Genomic DNA, 18,867 nt, shown 5'->3' on the forward strand with positions numbered 1-18,867 from the left:
TAAACACTAGCACACTAAACACTAACACTAAACATTTGCATACTAAATACAAACACACTAAACATGAGCATACTAAACAATAGCACACTAAATACTAGCATACTAAACACTAACACACTAAACACTAGCATATTAAACGCAAACACACTAAACACCAGCACACTAAGCCTTAGAACACTAAACGCAAACACATTAAACACAAACACACTAAACACTAGCACACTAAGCCTTAGTACACTAAACAGGAACACGCTAAACACTAGCACACTAAACACTAACACTAAACATTTGCATACTAAACACGAACACACTAAACATGAACACAATAAACAATAGCACACTAAACACTAGTATACTAAACACGAACACACTAAACACTAGCACATTAAACACAAACACACTAAACACTAGCACACTAAGCCTTAGTACACTAAACACAAACAAACTAAACATGAGCATACTAAACAACAGCACACTAAACACTAGCACATTAAACACAAACAAACTAAACACTAGCATACTAAACACGAACACACTAAACACTAGCAGATTAAACAGAAACACACTAAACACTAGCACACTAAACCTTAGTACACTAAACACAAACACACTAAACACTAACACACTAAACACTCACTCACTAGCACACTAACACACTAGCACACTAAATACTCACTCACTAGCACACTAACACACTAAACACAAACACACTAAACACTAAAACACTAAATACTCACTCACTAGTACACTAACACACTAAACACAAACACACTAAACACTAACATACTAAATACTCACTCACTAGCACACTAACACACTAAACACTAGCATACTAAGCCTTAGTACACTAAACAAAAACACACTAAACACGAACACACTAAACACAAACACACTAAACACTAGCACACTAACACACTAGCATACTAAGCCTTAATACACTAAACACGAACACAGTAAACACTAGCACACTAAACACAAACACACTAAACACTAGCACACTAACACACTAGCATACTAAGCCTTAGTACACTAAACACGAACACAGTAAACACTAGCACACTAAACACTAGCACACTAAACACTAGCATACTAAGCCTTAGTACACTAAACACAAACACACTAAACACTAGCACATTAAACACTAGCATACTAAGCCTTAGTACACTAAACAGGAACACGCTAAACACTAGCACACTAAACACTAACACTAAACATTTGCATACTAAATACAAACACACTAAACATGAGCATACTAAACAATAGCACACTAAATACTAGCATACTAAACACTAACACACTAAACACTAGCATATTAAACGCAAACACACTAAACACCAGCACACTAAGCCTTAGAACACTAAACGCAAACACATTAAACACAAACACACTAAACACTAGCACACTAAGCCTTAGTACACTAAACAGGAACACGCTAAACACTAGCACACTAAACACTAACACTAAACATTTGCATACTAAACACGAACACACTAAACATGAACACAATAAACAATAGCACACTAAACACTAGTATACTAAACACGAACACACTAAACACTAGCACATTAAACACAAACACACTAAACACTAGCACACTAAGCCTTAGTACACTAAACACAAACAAACTAAACATGAGCATACTAAACAACAGCACACTAAACACTAGCACATTAAACACAAACAAACTAAACACTAGCATACTAAACACGAACACACTAAACACTAGCAGATTAAACAGAAACACACTAAACACTAGCACACTAAACCTTAGTACACTAAACACAAACACACTAAACACTAACACACTAAACACTCACTCACTAGCACACTAACACACTAGCACACTAAATACTCACTCACTAGCACACTAACACACTAAACACAAACACACTAAACACTAAAACACTAAATACTCACTCACTAGTACACTAACACACTAAACACAAACACACTAAACACTAACATACTAAATACTCACTCACTAGCACACTAACACACTAAACACTAGCATACTAAGCCTTAGTACACTAAACAAAAACACACTAAACACGAACACACTAAACACAAACACACTAAACACTAGCACACTAACACACTAGCATACTAAGCCTTAATACACTAAACACGAACACAGTAAACACTAGCACACTAAACACAAACACACTAAACACTAGCACACTAACACACTAGCATACTAAGCCTTAGTACACTAAACACGAACACAGTAAACACTAGCACACTAAACACTAGCACACTAAACACTAGCATACTAAGCCTTAGTACACTAAACACAAACACACTAAACACTAGCACATTAAACACTAGCATACTAAGCCTTAGTACACTAAACAGGAACACGCTAAACACTAGCACACTAAACACTAACACTAAACATTTGCATACTAAATACAAACACACTAAACATGAGCATACTAAACAATAGCACACTAAACACTAGCATACTAAACACTAACACACTAAACACTAGCATATTAAACGCAAACACACTAAACACCAGCACACTAAGCCTTAGAACACTAAACGCAAACACATTAAACACAAACACACTAAACACTAGCACACTAAGCCTTAGTACACTAAACAGGAACACGCTAAACACTAGCACACTAAACACTAACACTAAACATTTGCATACTAAACACGAACACACTAAACATGAACACAATAAACAATAGCACACTAAACACTAGTATACTAAACACGAACACACTAAACACTAGCACATTAAACACAAACACACTAAACACTAGCACACTAAGCCTTAGTACACTAAACACAAACAAACTAAACATGAGCATACTAAACAACAGCACACTAAACACTAGCACATTAAACACAAACAAACTAAACACTAGCATACTAAACACGAACACACTAAACACTAGCAGATTAAACAGAAACACACTAAACACTAGCACACTAAACCTTAGTACACTAAACACAAACACACTAAACATGAACACACTAATCTCCAATGAACACACTAGTCTCCAATGCCAAAGGACTGCACTGCAACTACTTTCTTTCTGCTAATGCTGACCAAATGCTAACAAAACTGGGTCTGGACCTGTACTGGGTTGGATGTGGGTCTGGACCTGTACTGGGTCTGGAAGTTGGTCTAGACCTGTGCTGGGTTTGGGTACGCACTGGTTCTGGACCGGTACTGGCCTCCCTGGGTCTCACCCTGTAGGAGCATCTGAGAGGCTTTCACACACACACACACACACACACACTAGTGCTACAGGGATGAGGGCTCAGACAAAGATGGGTGTGGGTGTGTGTAACGGGCTGTGTGTACTGTACCGATGTTGAGCTGCACGCTGTATTTGCCAAGCACTGGAAACAGCAGGGAGACATCGAAGGAGAAAGAAATACAGTGTTAGACAGAACACACACACACACACACACACACACACATTACTGCCTAATTTTGAGATGTGTGTGTGTGTGTGTGTGTGTGTGTGCCTGCGTGTTTGTGTGCGTGTGTGTGTGTGCATGCATGTGTGTGTGTGTGTGTGTGCCTGCTTGTGTGTGTGTGTGTGTGTTTGTGTGTGTGTTTGTGTGTGTAAGTGTATGTGTATGTGTGTGTGTGCGTGTCCATCTAAATGTGTGTATGTGCTTGCTCACGGCTGAGCCGGCCCAGCTGCAAAAGTGAGGCAGTGTGTGTGCGTCCGTGTGTTTGTGCGTGGGTGTGTGTGTGTGCATGCGCTCACAGTTCAGCAAGCCCAACTGCAGCAGTGAAGCAGTGTGCGTGTGTGCATGTGTGTGTGTACATATGTGTGTGTGCGTGCGTGCGTGCCCGTGTGTGTGTGTGCGCCTGTGTGTGTGTGTGTGTGTGCGTGTGTGCCTGCGTGTTTGTGTGCGTGTGTGTGTGTTTGTGTGTGTGTTTGTGCGTGTGTGTGTGCCTGCGTGTTTGTGTGCGTGTGTGCCTGCGTGTTTGTGTGCGTGTGTGTGTGCATGCATGTGTGTGTGTGTGTGTGTGCCTGCTTGTGTGTGTGTGTGTGTTTGTGTGTGTGTGTGTGTGTGCCTGCTTGTGTGTGTGTGTGTGTGTGTTTGTGTGTGTGTGTGTGTGTGTGTGTGTGTGTGTGTGTTTGTGCTTGTGTGTGTGTTTGTGTGTGTGCATGTGTGTGTGTGTGTGCCTGCTTGTGTGTGTGTGTGTGTTTGTGTGTGTGTGTGTGTGTGTGTGTGCCTGCTTGTGTGTGTGTGTGTGTGTTTGTGTGTGTGTGTGTGTGTGTGTGTGTGTGTGTGTGTGTGTGTGTGTGTGTGTGTGTGCTCACGGTTCAGCAGGCCCAGCTGCAGCAGTGAGGCAAGTGCTGTTATGATCATGAACATGAGCAGGCCGCCCCGACGTCCCATCAGCCCCACAGCGGGACACAGCGCCATGCAGGACGCCACGGCGATGCCCGCCATGGTGTAGTAGTCAGCGTAGAAGTTATGGAACATGGTGATCTCCTCCACCTCGTGGTCCATCATACTGCGCGCAAAACAGTGGTGGATGCCGTAACCTGTTAGCCTGGAGGGGGCGGGCCCAGAGAGAGAGGGGCGGGATGATGAGACGGAGGGAGGGATGAGGAAGAAAGGGAGGGGGGAGAAAAGAGAGAGGGAGAGAGAGGAAGGAATGAAGGGATGAATGAAGGGAGAGAAAGATATTATTAGGAAGAGGTCAACAGTTCTCCAGGTACAGCAGTGAAATGTGTATTAGATGCAACTGAACGATACCAGCACACACACACACACACACACACACACAGTATATGTGCACACTAAAAATGTGTTTAAAATGACATTTACGAGTTCACACAAAGCACCACGATGTTCTTCCACAGGTTCCTCGTGCCGACCATTTTCACGATACACGTCTTCTTGGGATTCTTTGGCAACGCCCTGTGCAGCTCTGAGGACGGCAGAACGTTAACGTTAGACAGAGCAGAGTGGAGACACCTCCAGGTCTGCAGGGTGGAGAGAGCACACCTCCTCCTCCTCCTCCCACGTCCTTCCCAACAAAAGCAGAACAGAGTGGCAGGAGGTTCAGGAGAGAAACTCAACCTTCACGTGGCTTAGACCAAAAGACAAAACACATCATACGTACTGAAAAGACACACCACAGGCACGGCCCATAACACACACCACAGGCACGGCCCGTAACACACACCACAGGCACGGCCCGTAACACACACCACAGCTGAATGTTTGTTTTCTAGCTGTGCAGGTGGGAGCTAAAATAAGATCCATTGATCCTCTCCCATGAGGCATCTCAGACTGCTAAGACCAGACACACACACACACACACTCAAACACACAGGCCATTATCTGAGCCTACAACCTCTCAAACCCAAGCCGCCTCTCTTACTCTGACAGATACCGCACCCTGATGGCCAGGGCCAGCTAATCTATTCAGAGTCATATCTCTGGTGTGGTGATGGCGATAGCTGCATGGGTAATTGATTGCTTTGGTTTGTGTCCTCAGATCATGCGGCTGCGCTTGTTTGCATGGCCTATTCGCTCTGCGGTCTTTATCAGCCCTTCCGCACTTTGGCCTGTGTGAGTGTCACAGCTGCAGAACAGCAGTACAGTCCCCAGCTCCGGGACCAGCGAAACAGGCTGCCACTTATGCCCTGCAGCCTGTGTGGCTCTGAGCCTTTGGGGCTGTAGCCTGTCAGGCCGTGGGCCTTTGGGACTGTAGCCTGTCGTGCCGTGAGCCTTTGGGGCTGTAGCCTGTCGGGCCGTGGGCCTTTGGGGCTGTAGCCTGTCGGGCCGTGAGCCTTTGGGGCTGTAGCCTGTCGGGCCGTGGGCCTTTGGGGCTGTAGCCTGTCGGGCCGTGGGCCTTTGGGGCTGTAGCCTGTCAGGCTGTGAGCCTTTGGGGCTGTAGCCTGTCGGGCTGTGAGCCTTTGGGGCTGTAGCCTGTCGGGTTGGGGGCTTTTAAGACCTTTATGTAACTCTGTCTCCTAATCTACCACTCTAGTAGCTCTAATAGCTAACTAGCTGATGTGCTTATCTCAATTGCTGAGCACTCGCACAGATAAAATGCTGTTCAGATGATTATGATGTGGTGTGTTTGCTAAGCAGACTCTAGGGCAGGTAACACAGACACTTGTGTAATTATTGTGGTTCACAGCTGACCTTACACAGGTTTCCTGCTCTTACATCCAAAAACAGGAAGAATATCCAATCCTCCTCTCAGAGGAGAGTGAAAAATATTCACACTTCTCTGTTAGCTGCAGTAAATAAATCAAGGTGTGTTTTTTCATTCAGTCCTCTTTGCACTAGGCCACGACTACGTACCTGCTAACAGTTCCTCAGACTCGCGGCTAACCTGGTTCTTCTGGACAATCCGCTCCATGATCTGTTTCGAGCGGCTGTACTGCTGGGTGGCCAGGAGCCAGCGGAGAGACTCTGGGAAGAGCCTGGAGAGACACAATCCGCTCAGAGAGAGACCTGCAGCACACACCCCAAATACACTACACCCCACAGCACACACCCCAAACACACCACACCCCACAGCACACACCCCAAACACACCACCACACCCCACAGAACACACCCCAAACACACCACACCTCACAGCACACACCACAAACACACCACCTAATAACGGCTCTTTCTTTAGCAGATCGTACAGACTCTCTTTCTTTAGGAGATCGTATGGACTCTCTTTCTTTAGCAGACCGTACAGACTCTCTTTCTTTAGCAGATCGTACAGACTCTGTGCCTTTAGCAGACCGTACAGACTCTCTTTCTTTAGCAGATCGTACAGACTCTCTTTCTTTAGCAGACCGTACAGACTCTCTTTCTTTAGGAGGTCGTACGGACTCTGCTTCTTTAGGAGATTGTACAGACTCTCTTTGCAGTGCGCTTCATGGTTTCCCTCTGTGAGCAGACATGCCATTTCAGCCACGTGCAGTGGTGGTTAAATACATCTGGAAGTAGTGCAGGGAGGATGAGCAAATCCAGAAGAAGATGATATCTCAGGCTCTTCTTCCCTGACAGAGAATGAGAGAGAGAGAGAAAGAAAAGAGACAGGGAAGGGAGAGAGAGACAGAAAGGAGGCTGGAGAGAGAAACTTGGAGAGAGAGGCTCGATGGGGGGAAGAAGAGGAACATCTTACCAGATGTAGAAGAGCATGAGGAAGAGCGGGCAGATGATGAAGGCCTGCAGGACCTGCCAGTCCCGACACGCAGCAGCCAGCCCCGGCATCAGCAGCTGGCCCGCCAGCACCACGAAGCTAGCAACCATCGTCATGGAGAAGCGCCAGCCAGGCAGACACAGCTCTATCCCTGTGGACACAGAAGGCAGAGTGTGTCCAGCATATACCAGCGCCGGTACTGAGCCTGCACAGACCTGGCCACGAGCAAGCATCTTAATGGACAGAGTGCTCTGATGATCAGATTGGCTTGAAAGTTAATCTCTTAACTGCTAGGGTGCTCGGATAATATTAACTGTACTGAGGTTATCTGTTGCTAGAGAGCAGTGAGTGAGATCATCTTCACTGCTGGAGCGCTCCAGCATGTCCAGCTTGGGTTCAGCCCCAGCTGTAGGCTAGTGTCTCATCCTGATTTAGGGGGCTGAGAGAGAGCTTCAGACTGGTACGGCTGGATCTCAGTGTACACTCCAACAACAGAGCCTGCAGCAGCTAGCACTCCCACCGCTGCCACACACACACACTCACACACACACAAACAGAGGCTTTGATTCTGTTAGCCTGCTGATTGATATTCACAGAGCAACGGAACCAGAATGGTGTCAGAGAGACAGCGAGAGAAGGAGAGAAAGGGTGAGAGAGCGCAAGAGAGAGAGAGAGAACAGTAGAATAGCACCATGGTGTCCATATCTATTCCCACTGTACATGTGTTATTCCTACTGTACATGTGTTATTACCACTGTACATGTACTATTCCCACTGTACATGTGTTATTCCTACTGTACATGTACTATTCCCACTGTACATGTGTTATTCCCACTGTACATGTACTATTCCTACTGTACATGTACTATTCCCACTGTACATGTGTTATTATTCCCAAAGCTTCAGACTATGACATTTTTTTCATTGTTTTCTTGCCAAGTCCCCAGCATTCCTGGCACAGGATACTGCAGGATCTGGATAACACAGTGACTAGCAAGAGGGACTACCAGATACATGGGAAAAAGCCCGGAATTTCAATTGGAACCTTTTCCCAAGGAGGATACACACACGTAAAACAGATCACTTCTGTTTCTGATGTTAGTGCTAGTGTTGTAAGATTCAGTATTTCTGGAAGTGAACTTGTTGCTGACAAATCAAGATCAACATCAGCATCGACATTACCAGCTGTGTTGTGTCCTGACTCAGAGTCAGAGTACCACAGCACGTCAGCGTGTGTGGAGATGGGGTGTGTTTAAGTATAAAAAAAACATCAGTAAATGTAGATGGAGTTAGTGTTTAACTATATAAAAACAGTGAAAGTGTAGATGGGGTTAATGTATGTAAGTTTCTTGTACAGAAATGTGTTTTAGTAAATTGAGGAGTCAAAAACACCATCACATACATGGAAACTACCTAAAATGATTCATACACACACACAAACACACACACACGCACACACACACACACACACACACACACACACACACACACACACACACACACAAAGCAAACCATTGGTAGATCAAGATGAGATTATTAAATGAACCACAAGGAGGAGCTGCTCAGAGATCTGCTGTGTGTGTGTGTGTGTGTGTGTGTGTGTGTGTGTGTGTGTGTGTGTGTGTGTGTGTGTGTGTGTGTGTGTGTGTGTGTGTGTATCTCTGCTGGCCCCAAGCTCAGACTGTGACCTTTCTCAGTCACATGTGTAGTCCCTGGCCAGTTGCCATAGATGTCACATATTCAAATACATTCCACACTTCCTGGGCCAGTGGGTTTTTATGTCACACACACCCCAAAACACACACACACACACACACACACACACACACACACACACACACCAACACACACATACCTTCTCATTACCCCCCCTCACTCTTTTCAGCCACTTTAAGCATTTTATATATCTCAAAAATGCCAAAATTCTGTTAGCGTAGGCCTACAATTTAAACAGTCCAACTTACTAAACACTCACACAAGGTCCCATAGGGGGAGAAGACTAGGCTAGAGGAGAGAGAGAGAGAGAGAGAGAGAGAGAGAGAGAGGCAGGATAAGCGAAAGGGAGGAAGAAAGGACATATGTATATAACAGAGAGGAGGAAACAGACAGCTGTCCCTCTGTAGCACTCAATTCCGCCTGTCAGTATAAATCAGACTGCTGACTGAATGACCTATTAGAGTACATGGGAACCACCTGGGAAAGACCTCAGTTTCACAGCTAGCTGGTTATTGATGAGTCAGGGGTCAAAGTTCATGGCTTTCAAGAGTGCAGTGATGAGGCACATCCTTATCCACACACACACGCACACACATAGACATTAAATAACGTCCGCATACCCCCCGAGACCCGACCCCCCCCCCCCCCACACACACACACACACACACACAATCAGCATGCACATTAACCTGCTGAGTGGACATCTTCTGTCTCCTCCAGCTGTGTCCTAAGCTTGGATCAGTGATGCAGGCACAAACAGGCTTCAACAGCCCTAAGCCCTAAGCCCTAAACCCTAAACCCTAAGCCCCATGCCCTTGTCCTACTCCTTACAGAACTATGTCTTGACCACAGTGTCACACAGAACTCCGAGAGTCCAAACTCCACTCTTCCCGCTCAGTCCTGGCAAACTGCAGTATAATCGGCTCTGCAAAGCAGAACAAAGCAAGGAAGCAGATTTTGGTGGGAACAGACTTTGGCGTGACTCCTCCTCCGTCCACACACAGGGAAGCGCCAAATGGCACCACGCAGACAGCACCCGCAGAGCAGCTGCTGCTGACCACGGAGCATATGAGCCCGGTCCAGCACGCAGCCAGGGCTGGACGGACAACAGCTGGACCGCACAACCCAGGCCAGAAACACGTCGCTAGCATGCGAGGTCATGCTTGGGCTGTGGAGCTCCCATTGTGAACGGGAGCAGTCTACAGGTTTAATGCGTCTCCCCAAGGCCCGTCCACCCAACACACACAGATACGCTCGCACGTGCAGGTACGAGCCAGCAGGAATACACGCGGTATGGGGAAGATGATAGTAAGGGAAAAATGGGACAGATAGGAATGTAGGGAAGACTCTCACATGCACGCAGGCATGCATACACTCTCACTACACTCCCTCTCACTTGCTGATCTTTGTTTGGTGGGTAAATAAGCAGACTGCAGTATCGTACTGGGTTTGATGACGTTTCTGCCTTACCCAGGTCCGCTCACCTCTTAGATTCGCAGACCAAATAAAATAGAGACAAACAAACAAACAGGAATCCCGGTGGCCTAGGACTCTGGTGTAATGTGGCCTGATGCCGGTCTGATGCAGAAGAGACAGACAGCAATGCACAACCCTGTTCGGAAGCCACTAGTGAATCCACCTGGTGCAGAGATCAACAGCAGAGATTTTCCCCTAACATGATGTACTCTTAAAGAGTTACTCTGAATGCCACAGGGATTCCCCAGAACACACGGCAATGCTGGACTAAATCAGGCCTGGCTACAGTTCACACTCAGCACAGAACGATTACAGTCAGTGGAAAGACAGAAGGCGTGAAAATCTGGATTAGTTCTGGATTAGATCTAGATTAAATCCTGATTAAAACCCCTTGCAGCCTTCTGTGAGCAGAGACTTCGGGACCCCTAGGGCAGACAGTCTGTGTGAACTGGGAAGTTTCGATACCAGACAAACACCCAAATTCGTCCTGCACGCACCACAGGCATCCAATCGCAGGATCTAATCAGGTTTATTCTCCAACCATGTCAGTGTGGAAATCCACTGGGCATCACAGTGAGAGTCTCCTCACAGCCAGCAAAACCTCCCAAAACATGGTGACAGTGATGTTGTGCTCAGTGTACAGTTACAGTCAACTTTAGCATCAGAACACTGTCCACAAATGTAACTTTAGCCAAGTAGATTTGTAGAGCCCTTAGTGTTAATGAAGGGGACATGAAGGACAGCCTGCCCTAGTGAAGAGGACACAGGGACATATAACTAGTGTTAAAAAACTACTGATCATCCATTCAGTTTTCTCTCTAAAAACTGCGTTGGCTTGCAGGCAGATGAGTGTTCTTTCATCATAAGGAAGAGTGGCAGAGCTGACATGAGCCCCATGAATAGACACACACACACACACACACACACACACACATACAGACCAGACACACCTATTGTGTTTGAGTATGATGACATGCGTGTTTACTAAAGGCTGTGTTCGGGAGAGTGTGTGAGAGTATATGCGTGTGAGCGTGTAGGTGTGTTTGTGTATTTTAAACGAAAGCAAACAGTTTCCCAAAGTAAACAAAAGTTAGAGTGGCTTGATTCTCCAGTCCGGCAACACTCAGCATACCGGGGCCCACAGCGGGGCCTGCCGAGTGACTCAAGACTCTGAGGGCCTCCCACATTGCTCCACACCACACTGACCCACCTGGACAAAGGGTGGGTAATTATGTTAAAATGCTGTTTGTCGACCGCAGTTCAGCAATTAACACTATCATCCCCTCCAGACTCACTACTAAGTTGGAGGATCTAGGACTGCATCCATCCCTGTGCAACTGGATCTCCAACTTCCTAACAGATAGATCACAATCAGTATGGGGGGGCAACTGGATCTCATCCACCCTCATTCTCAGCACTGCAGCTCCGCATGGTTGAGTACTAAGCCCCCTGCTCTACTCACTGTACAGCTACGACTGCGCAGCCACTTCCAGCTCCACCATCATTGTCAAGTTTGCTGACGATACAGTCGTCATGAGCCTGATCTCGGACAACGATGAGAGGGCCTACCTGGAGGAGATTAAACACCTGGAAAACTGGTGCCAAGAAAATAATCTCCTCCTAAGCATCAGCAAGACAAAGGAGCTGATCGTGGACTGCAGCAAGAAGCAGGAGCGGCACTACCAACCTGTGAGGATCAGTGGAACCACGGTGGAGAGAGTAGACAGTTCAGGTACCTTGGAGTTCACATCTTGCAGGACCTGTCCTGGTCCCACCACACCAACTCCCTGGTAAAGAAGGCTCATCAGCATCTTTACCACCTCAGACGCCTAAGAGACTTTAGACTGCCTTCCAAGGTGCTGCAGAACTTCTACACCTGCACTATCGAGAGCATCCTCACGGGTAATTTCACAGTCTTGTTTGGGAACAGCACCAAGCAGGACAGACAAGCACTCCAGAGGGTGGTGCATTCAGCAGAGCACATCATTCATACGCAACTGAAATATATATATTTCAGGCATATATATATATATATTTCTTTATACATCCCTGTATCTTTCCTCAGTTTGGACATAGCAGTCACAAAAAAACATTTCACTGTGAGTTATACCATGTATGACTATGTACGTGACAAATAAACCGAACTTAAAACTTGAAAATTGAAACACTCACTAATGTCCTACAGCATAAACAATGAGAAACATGGAGCACAATGTTCACGCACAACTGTCTGACAGATCACTAGATAATTACTACCACTGTATGACATCACAGTATCAAACCCTAACCCTAACACTAACACTAACCCTAACCACTGTATGACACCACAGTATCGAACCCTAACCCTAACATTAACACTAACCACTGTATGACACCACAGTATCGAACCCTAACACTAACCCTAACCACTGTATGACACCACAGTATCGAACCCTAAACCTAACCATAACATAACACAACATAACCATAACAGTTAACATTCTACAGTAACTGTACGTTACCACTAAATGGTGAATACTTTATGCCATTATGGAGCTGTAGCAGCATAAATTGTACAATATTTTATGGTTCGGTAAGATATTTTATGGTTCTATATTGTCATGTGATGGTTAAAGGTACTGCATTTTACTGTAGGTTACCTGCCAATATATGATTCTCTATGATACAGTATGATGCTATATCATTCTGTGTATGTTACTGTACGATGTCTATGAATGTATGTATGATGTCTACAGATGAAAATACTGTATAGTATTACACTGCACTGTACAGTACTGTGTTAATGTATAGCAGGATATAGTAGATACTGTACAGACACATTTGCTGTATGTATGTACAGTAAGATATTCAAGCAGGGGACCCTGATTCAATTTTTGACACAATGTCAATGTTTGACACAATTAAATCGATGGCGATTTAACTGAACTGTGACCTGATGATGAGATGGTAATTCCGTCCCAGTAGGATGACCTGTCTCCCCTAAGCAGATGCTACTGGTGCTCAGATGCTGCTGGCCCAGCTGATGGTGGTGCTGGAGGCAGATTTGCTGTGGAGGGTATCAGAGCGACGGAGCCCTGCACATCTCTGTCTCTCTGGAGCCACACCCAGGCAATTATCGGCAAGGCCATTACCACGGCAACAGCCTTCTGAAGAGGATTAGACCTCGTCAGTAAAACCCTGGGCCCTTGATGAAGGTCACCACTGATGTAGTGGACTCTGGGAGAGCGGATAGCATCCGGAGACTACCAGCGCGCGCACGCGCACATACAAGCACAAACAAGTACTCACATGCGCACACAAATACATGCACAGCCTCTCCTGATTGCAAACCACAGAGATTCTATTCCATCTCAAAGAAATAAGTTTCTGATGCTCTAGCTGAAACTACTTTAGTGTGGTCATACTGACTGAAGAGTAGTACTGATAAGGTCAGAAAGAGTACTGTAGTGACATGACACAGCATGTCTCAATAAAACACAACTGTTCATACACACAAACCTTCCCACATCATAACAGTGACAGATATAGAAGTTAATAACTGTCGGCTGAGTATGGTATTTTTAAACGCGTTTGACCATGGGTAGTTAATAGAGTAACAGAGGCAACCCGTCAAGAGACAAATCAACAGACTATTCGTATCAGAGTTTAACGGCCTTGACTTCATCACGGTCCAGAGGGAGGGTGGTCCCAGCATCGGCATGGACAGTGCCCTGACCTTTCACCTGAGCAGCCATGCTGACCGGTCGGTGGTGTTTGGAGAACCCCTCTCTTTTTGCCCAGAGCCCTGCTGCTGTGTAAACACAACGCTCTGACCCTCTTCTTTTCCAAAACACTCACATGCACACATATGTACACACACATGCGCAGATACTCGTGCACACAAATACATATACAAACAGAAAGAGAGAGAGCGAGCTCTCTCACCCTCATTCCTCATTCCAAAAGAGCACACACGTGAAGCACAGAGTCAACGGAGAGCCGTGAGCCAACAGCCAAAGTCGCATGCTATGCACCAGCACTGAACCCCACAGAGCCCCCACTAAGCCTCTGAACTACTCTCAGCTAGCAGAACACTGACAGGGTTGCAAGATCCAAATACTAGTGATGGAGTGTTCCGGCGTGCCTGCGTGTAGCAACACTGTGGAACCAGGGCCATGTAGGGCACTCACTCAGCACGTAGAGCGAGAGGGTGATTCCAGCCAGACAGAAGCCTTCAAAAAATCGCAGGGTGCTGAACATGGTGACATCCACGGAGAAGGCGACTGTCATCCCGAACACCAGCGTGAAGAACACAGAGATGATCAGGACAGGATGGCGCCCAAACCTGCAATGAGATTCCAGACACAATTAAACTCAAACACTGCTTAGGCTGGAAGTGGTAACAGGACTACATTTCCCACAAGCCCCCTGTTTTGGCTACCCAATGAGCCTACAGTTTGTGTAATGTCTTCCCCCACGTTTGTTAAGACATACTGGGGCACACTCACCAGTCTGCCAGGGCCCCCAGCACCAGGTATCCAAAGATGGACCCCACCAGCAGGGAGAACTTGGCAATGTGAACTTTCCACGCTGAATCGCACACCAGGTTCCACTGTGAACAGACAGTGAGCGCAGTCAGTTTGGCAGCCCTAGCAAAAACACCTGAAACTCGACGGATGTCGCTCAACACCAACAGCCCTTTAAACATGAACAAGTGCACGACAAGTGCTCCAGAGTCTGCTTGCTTGCAGGTAACAGGTTGCAGGTTGAGAGTAAAGCTGGATATCTGTGGAACAATGTGTGCAAAGCAAACATTTACATTTAATAGAAAAGCGAAAAAAAAAGAACACTCCAAGAATACTTCATACTTGTCTTCCTGTCTACTAGAGACTATGGAAGGGGTTATTGTACCATTTAGAGCTGTTTGACCTGCCATAGGACACATAGAATAGACAATCAGACGGAGCAGGAGACATGTAGCTAATGTTGCCGTTCATTTTTGTCATACCACATGATACTGTGTACAGGCTCTACTGCCACTTGAGTAATAACAAGCTCTTTCTTGCCCACTTCAGTTAAGCCAACAAGGCCTGCAGGTGTATTGATTCATCGGGCTCCAATAACAGCTGTCGTCATGGAGGCACTAAACTCGATGTGAACCCTCTCTTACACAGCATGCTCCTTATAACACAGAGGGGATCGTGCATCCAATATGAGCTCAGACTTTAGCCAGGACTGATAACAGAGTGTGGAGGATGCTATAGTTGGGGGTCACATCACTTGGGCTTCCGAGAGTGGGCCCCGGAGCTGTCTGATTTGTTCATTATCGCAGCATTGGTCTTTGCTGTGTTTGCATCACAGTAGGCTGCAATACACAATCAGTAAAAAAGATAAATAATCCTGAAAATGTCTGATATGTGCCAAGATGTTCCAGATGAATGTTTTGTGCATTTATTTTGTGAAAGATGTTCTCTTGAAACATGTCTAATAAAGGTTCACTACTTTAACATTTTGTCAGGCATATTGCTTTTGTAGTATTTATCACTACAATATGATATTCCCATCCATCTCGCAGCAGGGTCAGATGGACGAGGCCAGACATAACATCTTATATCACAACACATCAATTTTTCGATTTACAAACATGCTGAACTGTCTGGGTTTTCAGTCCACCAAACAAAAGATATGAAGAAAAATGCCTCTCACGGGGGAAAAGGGAATATTGACATATGAAATATATCAGGCCAACTGTAGCTCACAGACGTTTCCAAATGAAATCGTGCTGCCGGGATTAACAGGGCGTTTAAAAACTGTCACAGCCTTCCCAAGTTCAAAGCCACAGAACGATTGCGAAACACCGGCTGCAAAGGCGCACGTGGGGAGCGCAAGGACAGCAGCCAGCCGGCACGAGCAGCTGCGAAGACACCAGCGCGAGCGCAGTCTCTGCGCAAGCCCACTGGGGAGAGCTGCGCGAGCACTACTGCGCCGTCACCAAGCTGCGCTTTCTGTTAAAAGCACGCTTTTAACAAGAAAATGTTTCTTCTGTTCACCAAAGAGAAACAGCCCATATCTTGTCAGGCCACAACTTTGGCCCCTTTCTCCTGAACAATAAGTCTTATTTAAGCTTTGAGGAGAAAATGTAAATGATGTCATTTAAATACAATCAACTGCTAATCTCATCTGTTCACTGACAACTGAACTCCAACCCTAACCTTATCCGGAGTCAACAGGATACTACGCATTTTGTTGAAAAATTCCAGCCAGTGTCTAGTGACACAGCTTTAGACGTCTTAAATAAAACTTTCTAAGCAGCAGGTCAGAGGTGCAGCAGGGTGGAAAGCAGCGGATTAGCAATAAAGCTAGCATCAGTGTTAGCCTTGAACTTGAACTTGTCTGGGCTAGTGTGGACCTGGGAAAACCCACACCAAACGCATATGGGCTGTGGGTAACGGAACCCTCACTGGGCCCAAACAACCATTCAATCATTTGAGTGGGCTGTGACATCAAGCTTGAACCCGGGCAAGTGTGTGTGTGTGTGTGTGTGTGTGTGTGTGTGATATGGAGTTGAATTTAGTATCACTTCCTGTGTTGAGTCAGAGCTACCCAAGACTGCACAGCTTCCAACACACTCACATACACTAGGTCACATGTCCTGTTTCTGCTACTCAGAAGCTCTCTGTATCAAAGTCACCTGGCAACATGAAAAACAAACAAGTGGGTGTGGAGTCCTGGCCTGCAGACTGATCACATGGAGGTAAAACCAGTTTTGTTGGAGTGAGAGAGTCCTGCCATTCCCAGCTCGCTCTCACTCTAACGAGCTCTGCGCCTCGGCTCAGCCCCTCCCCTAAGGATAGCATTAGCGCTGTGCTACAGTACAGCGAATATGGCACATAAAAAATTTAATTCAGCTTGTTTTCACTGAGTGAAATAACCTTGGCTCAAATCACACACACTCCTTCCTGAGCTGCCACAACACACACACACACACACACACACACACACACACACACACACACACACACACACACACAGAGAACACTTATTGAGCATTGATTCATATTTATAATGATTTACCTTTTCCATTTTAGTCATTTGATTGGACTTAAATATTTGCCTGCTAGGTTGTTTTTAGTCCCACCTAAAATTAGATATAACAATTCAGAAGACAAAAACAAGAACAGCTTAATAAACCAACTGTAAAAAATCAAAACAACCCTAACCCTAACCCACACATTACTGTGTAATAGTTACCACATGATACCATCATAAAACATCCATAGTTGTGGAGATACGCAGAAGAACACAGTAAGATTCTGCAGGTGCTGAGTCTGTTTCTGATTCTGTTAAGGAATCTCTGTGCTATAAAAAGCAGCAGTGGAAATAGCAGAATTTGTCCGTTGATAATTTACTTTCAGTCTCTGAAAAGAGCAGAGAAAGCAGATTTTATGATCACAGAAACAGCTTCTTTCAGCAGTTCCCTGCTACTCTACAGGCTCTCCAGTGCTCCGAAGCTTGCCGTAGGAGCCATTTAACCCCACTTATTCACACACTCGTAGATGAATTGACTTTTTCATTCAACTGCTTTGTGTTACGGAGTTAACAGTGAACAGATTGTCTGCAGCAGCAGGAGAAGGTGAGGCAGCCGTGAGCGCTCAACGAAGAACCATGAGCACTTTTGATCTGACTGGGTCTTCTCCCTACACTCAGACCTGAACGTGTGTGTGTGTGTGTGAGTGAGAGTGTGTGTGAGTGTGTGTGTGTGTGTGTGTGTGTGTGTGAGTGAGTGAAGGAATGGTGGAAGCAGTTGAGACAGCTAGGCTGCCGCATAGTTACTGCCTAGCAACAGCAGAGCACACCAACGAGCCTTTTGTCTCCCACAAAGCTCGCGAGTGTTCAGAGGCATCCGGGCAGAGAGACGATAATGAGACACGGATAAGAGAAAGGCAGAGGGAAAGAACAAATGAGTGCAGAGGTGAAGGAAGAGATGATCAGGAGAAACGAGAGACATACACAGACCCCTGAACCTGCAGCGTGTAACTCTGTGCGCCGCGATTGTACCTCTCTGTTATTATGCAAAAAAGTTTACATTAAAAAAAAACTCAGTAAAAAAGGGTTAAAGAATGAAATAGAGCAGCGAGAATGAAAGCAGTGAAAATGAGAGAGAAAGAGGGAGAGAGAGAGAGAGGAGAGAGAGGGAGGAGAGAGAGGGAGGGAGGGAGGGAGAGAGAGAGGAGAGAGAGGGAGGGAGAGGGAGAGAGAGAGAGGGAGGGAGAGAGAGAGAGAGAGAGAGAGAAGATGGGGAGAGAGGGAGAGAGAGAGAGAGAGGGAGGGAGAGAGAGGGGGGAGAGAGGAGAGAGAGAGAGAGAGGAGCCTTTGTGCTTGCATTGAAGCGTCCGTGTGTCACGGGACAAAATGTTCTTTCTCCTCTGTCACACATAGTTACTGCGGTTAGTGGTCACCGAATGCCCCCTGTGCCACACACACACACACACACTCAAACAAATCATGGCCATTGGCTTCTACCATTAGCTTCTGACCTGTGTGGTTCTAGA

General features: G+C 46.0%; 1 protein-coding gene across 3 annotated transcripts in view; it reads right to left on the bottom strand.

The window, feature by feature from the left end:
* slc22a23 (solute carrier family 22 member 23) overlaps positions 1 to 18,867 on the bottom strand; it is a 39,948-nt gene that overhangs the window by 10,749 nt on the left and 10,332 nt on the right. For all 3 annotated transcript variants that reach the window (XM_035519729.1, XM_035519728.1, XM_035519727.1), the window contains exons 2-8: positions 14,824 to 14,927; positions 14,506 to 14,660; positions 7,127 to 7,295; positions 6,304 to 6,425; positions 4,813 to 4,915; positions 4,299 to 4,534; positions 3,325 to 3,357 (exon numbers count right to left, since the gene is read on the bottom strand). In XM_035519729.1, coding sequence (XP_035375622.1) covers positions 3,325 to 3,357; positions 4,299 to 4,534; positions 4,813 to 4,915; positions 6,304 to 6,425; positions 7,127 to 7,295; positions 14,506 to 14,660; positions 14,824 to 14,927 — 922 coding nt within the window. The remainder of the gene's footprint in view (positions 1 to 3,324; positions 3,358 to 4,298; positions 4,535 to 4,812; positions 4,916 to 6,303; positions 6,426 to 7,126; positions 7,296 to 14,505; positions 14,661 to 14,823; positions 14,928 to 18,867) is intronic.

Source organism: Electrophorus electricus, chromosome 19 (genome assembly GCF_013358815.1).
Source record: "Electrophorus electricus isolate fEleEle1 chromosome 19, fEleEle1.pri, whole genome shotgun sequence".
In the NCBI taxonomy this organism is placed as follows: domain Eukaryota; kingdom Metazoa; phylum Chordata; class Actinopteri; order Gymnotiformes; family Gymnotidae; genus Electrophorus; species Electrophorus electricus.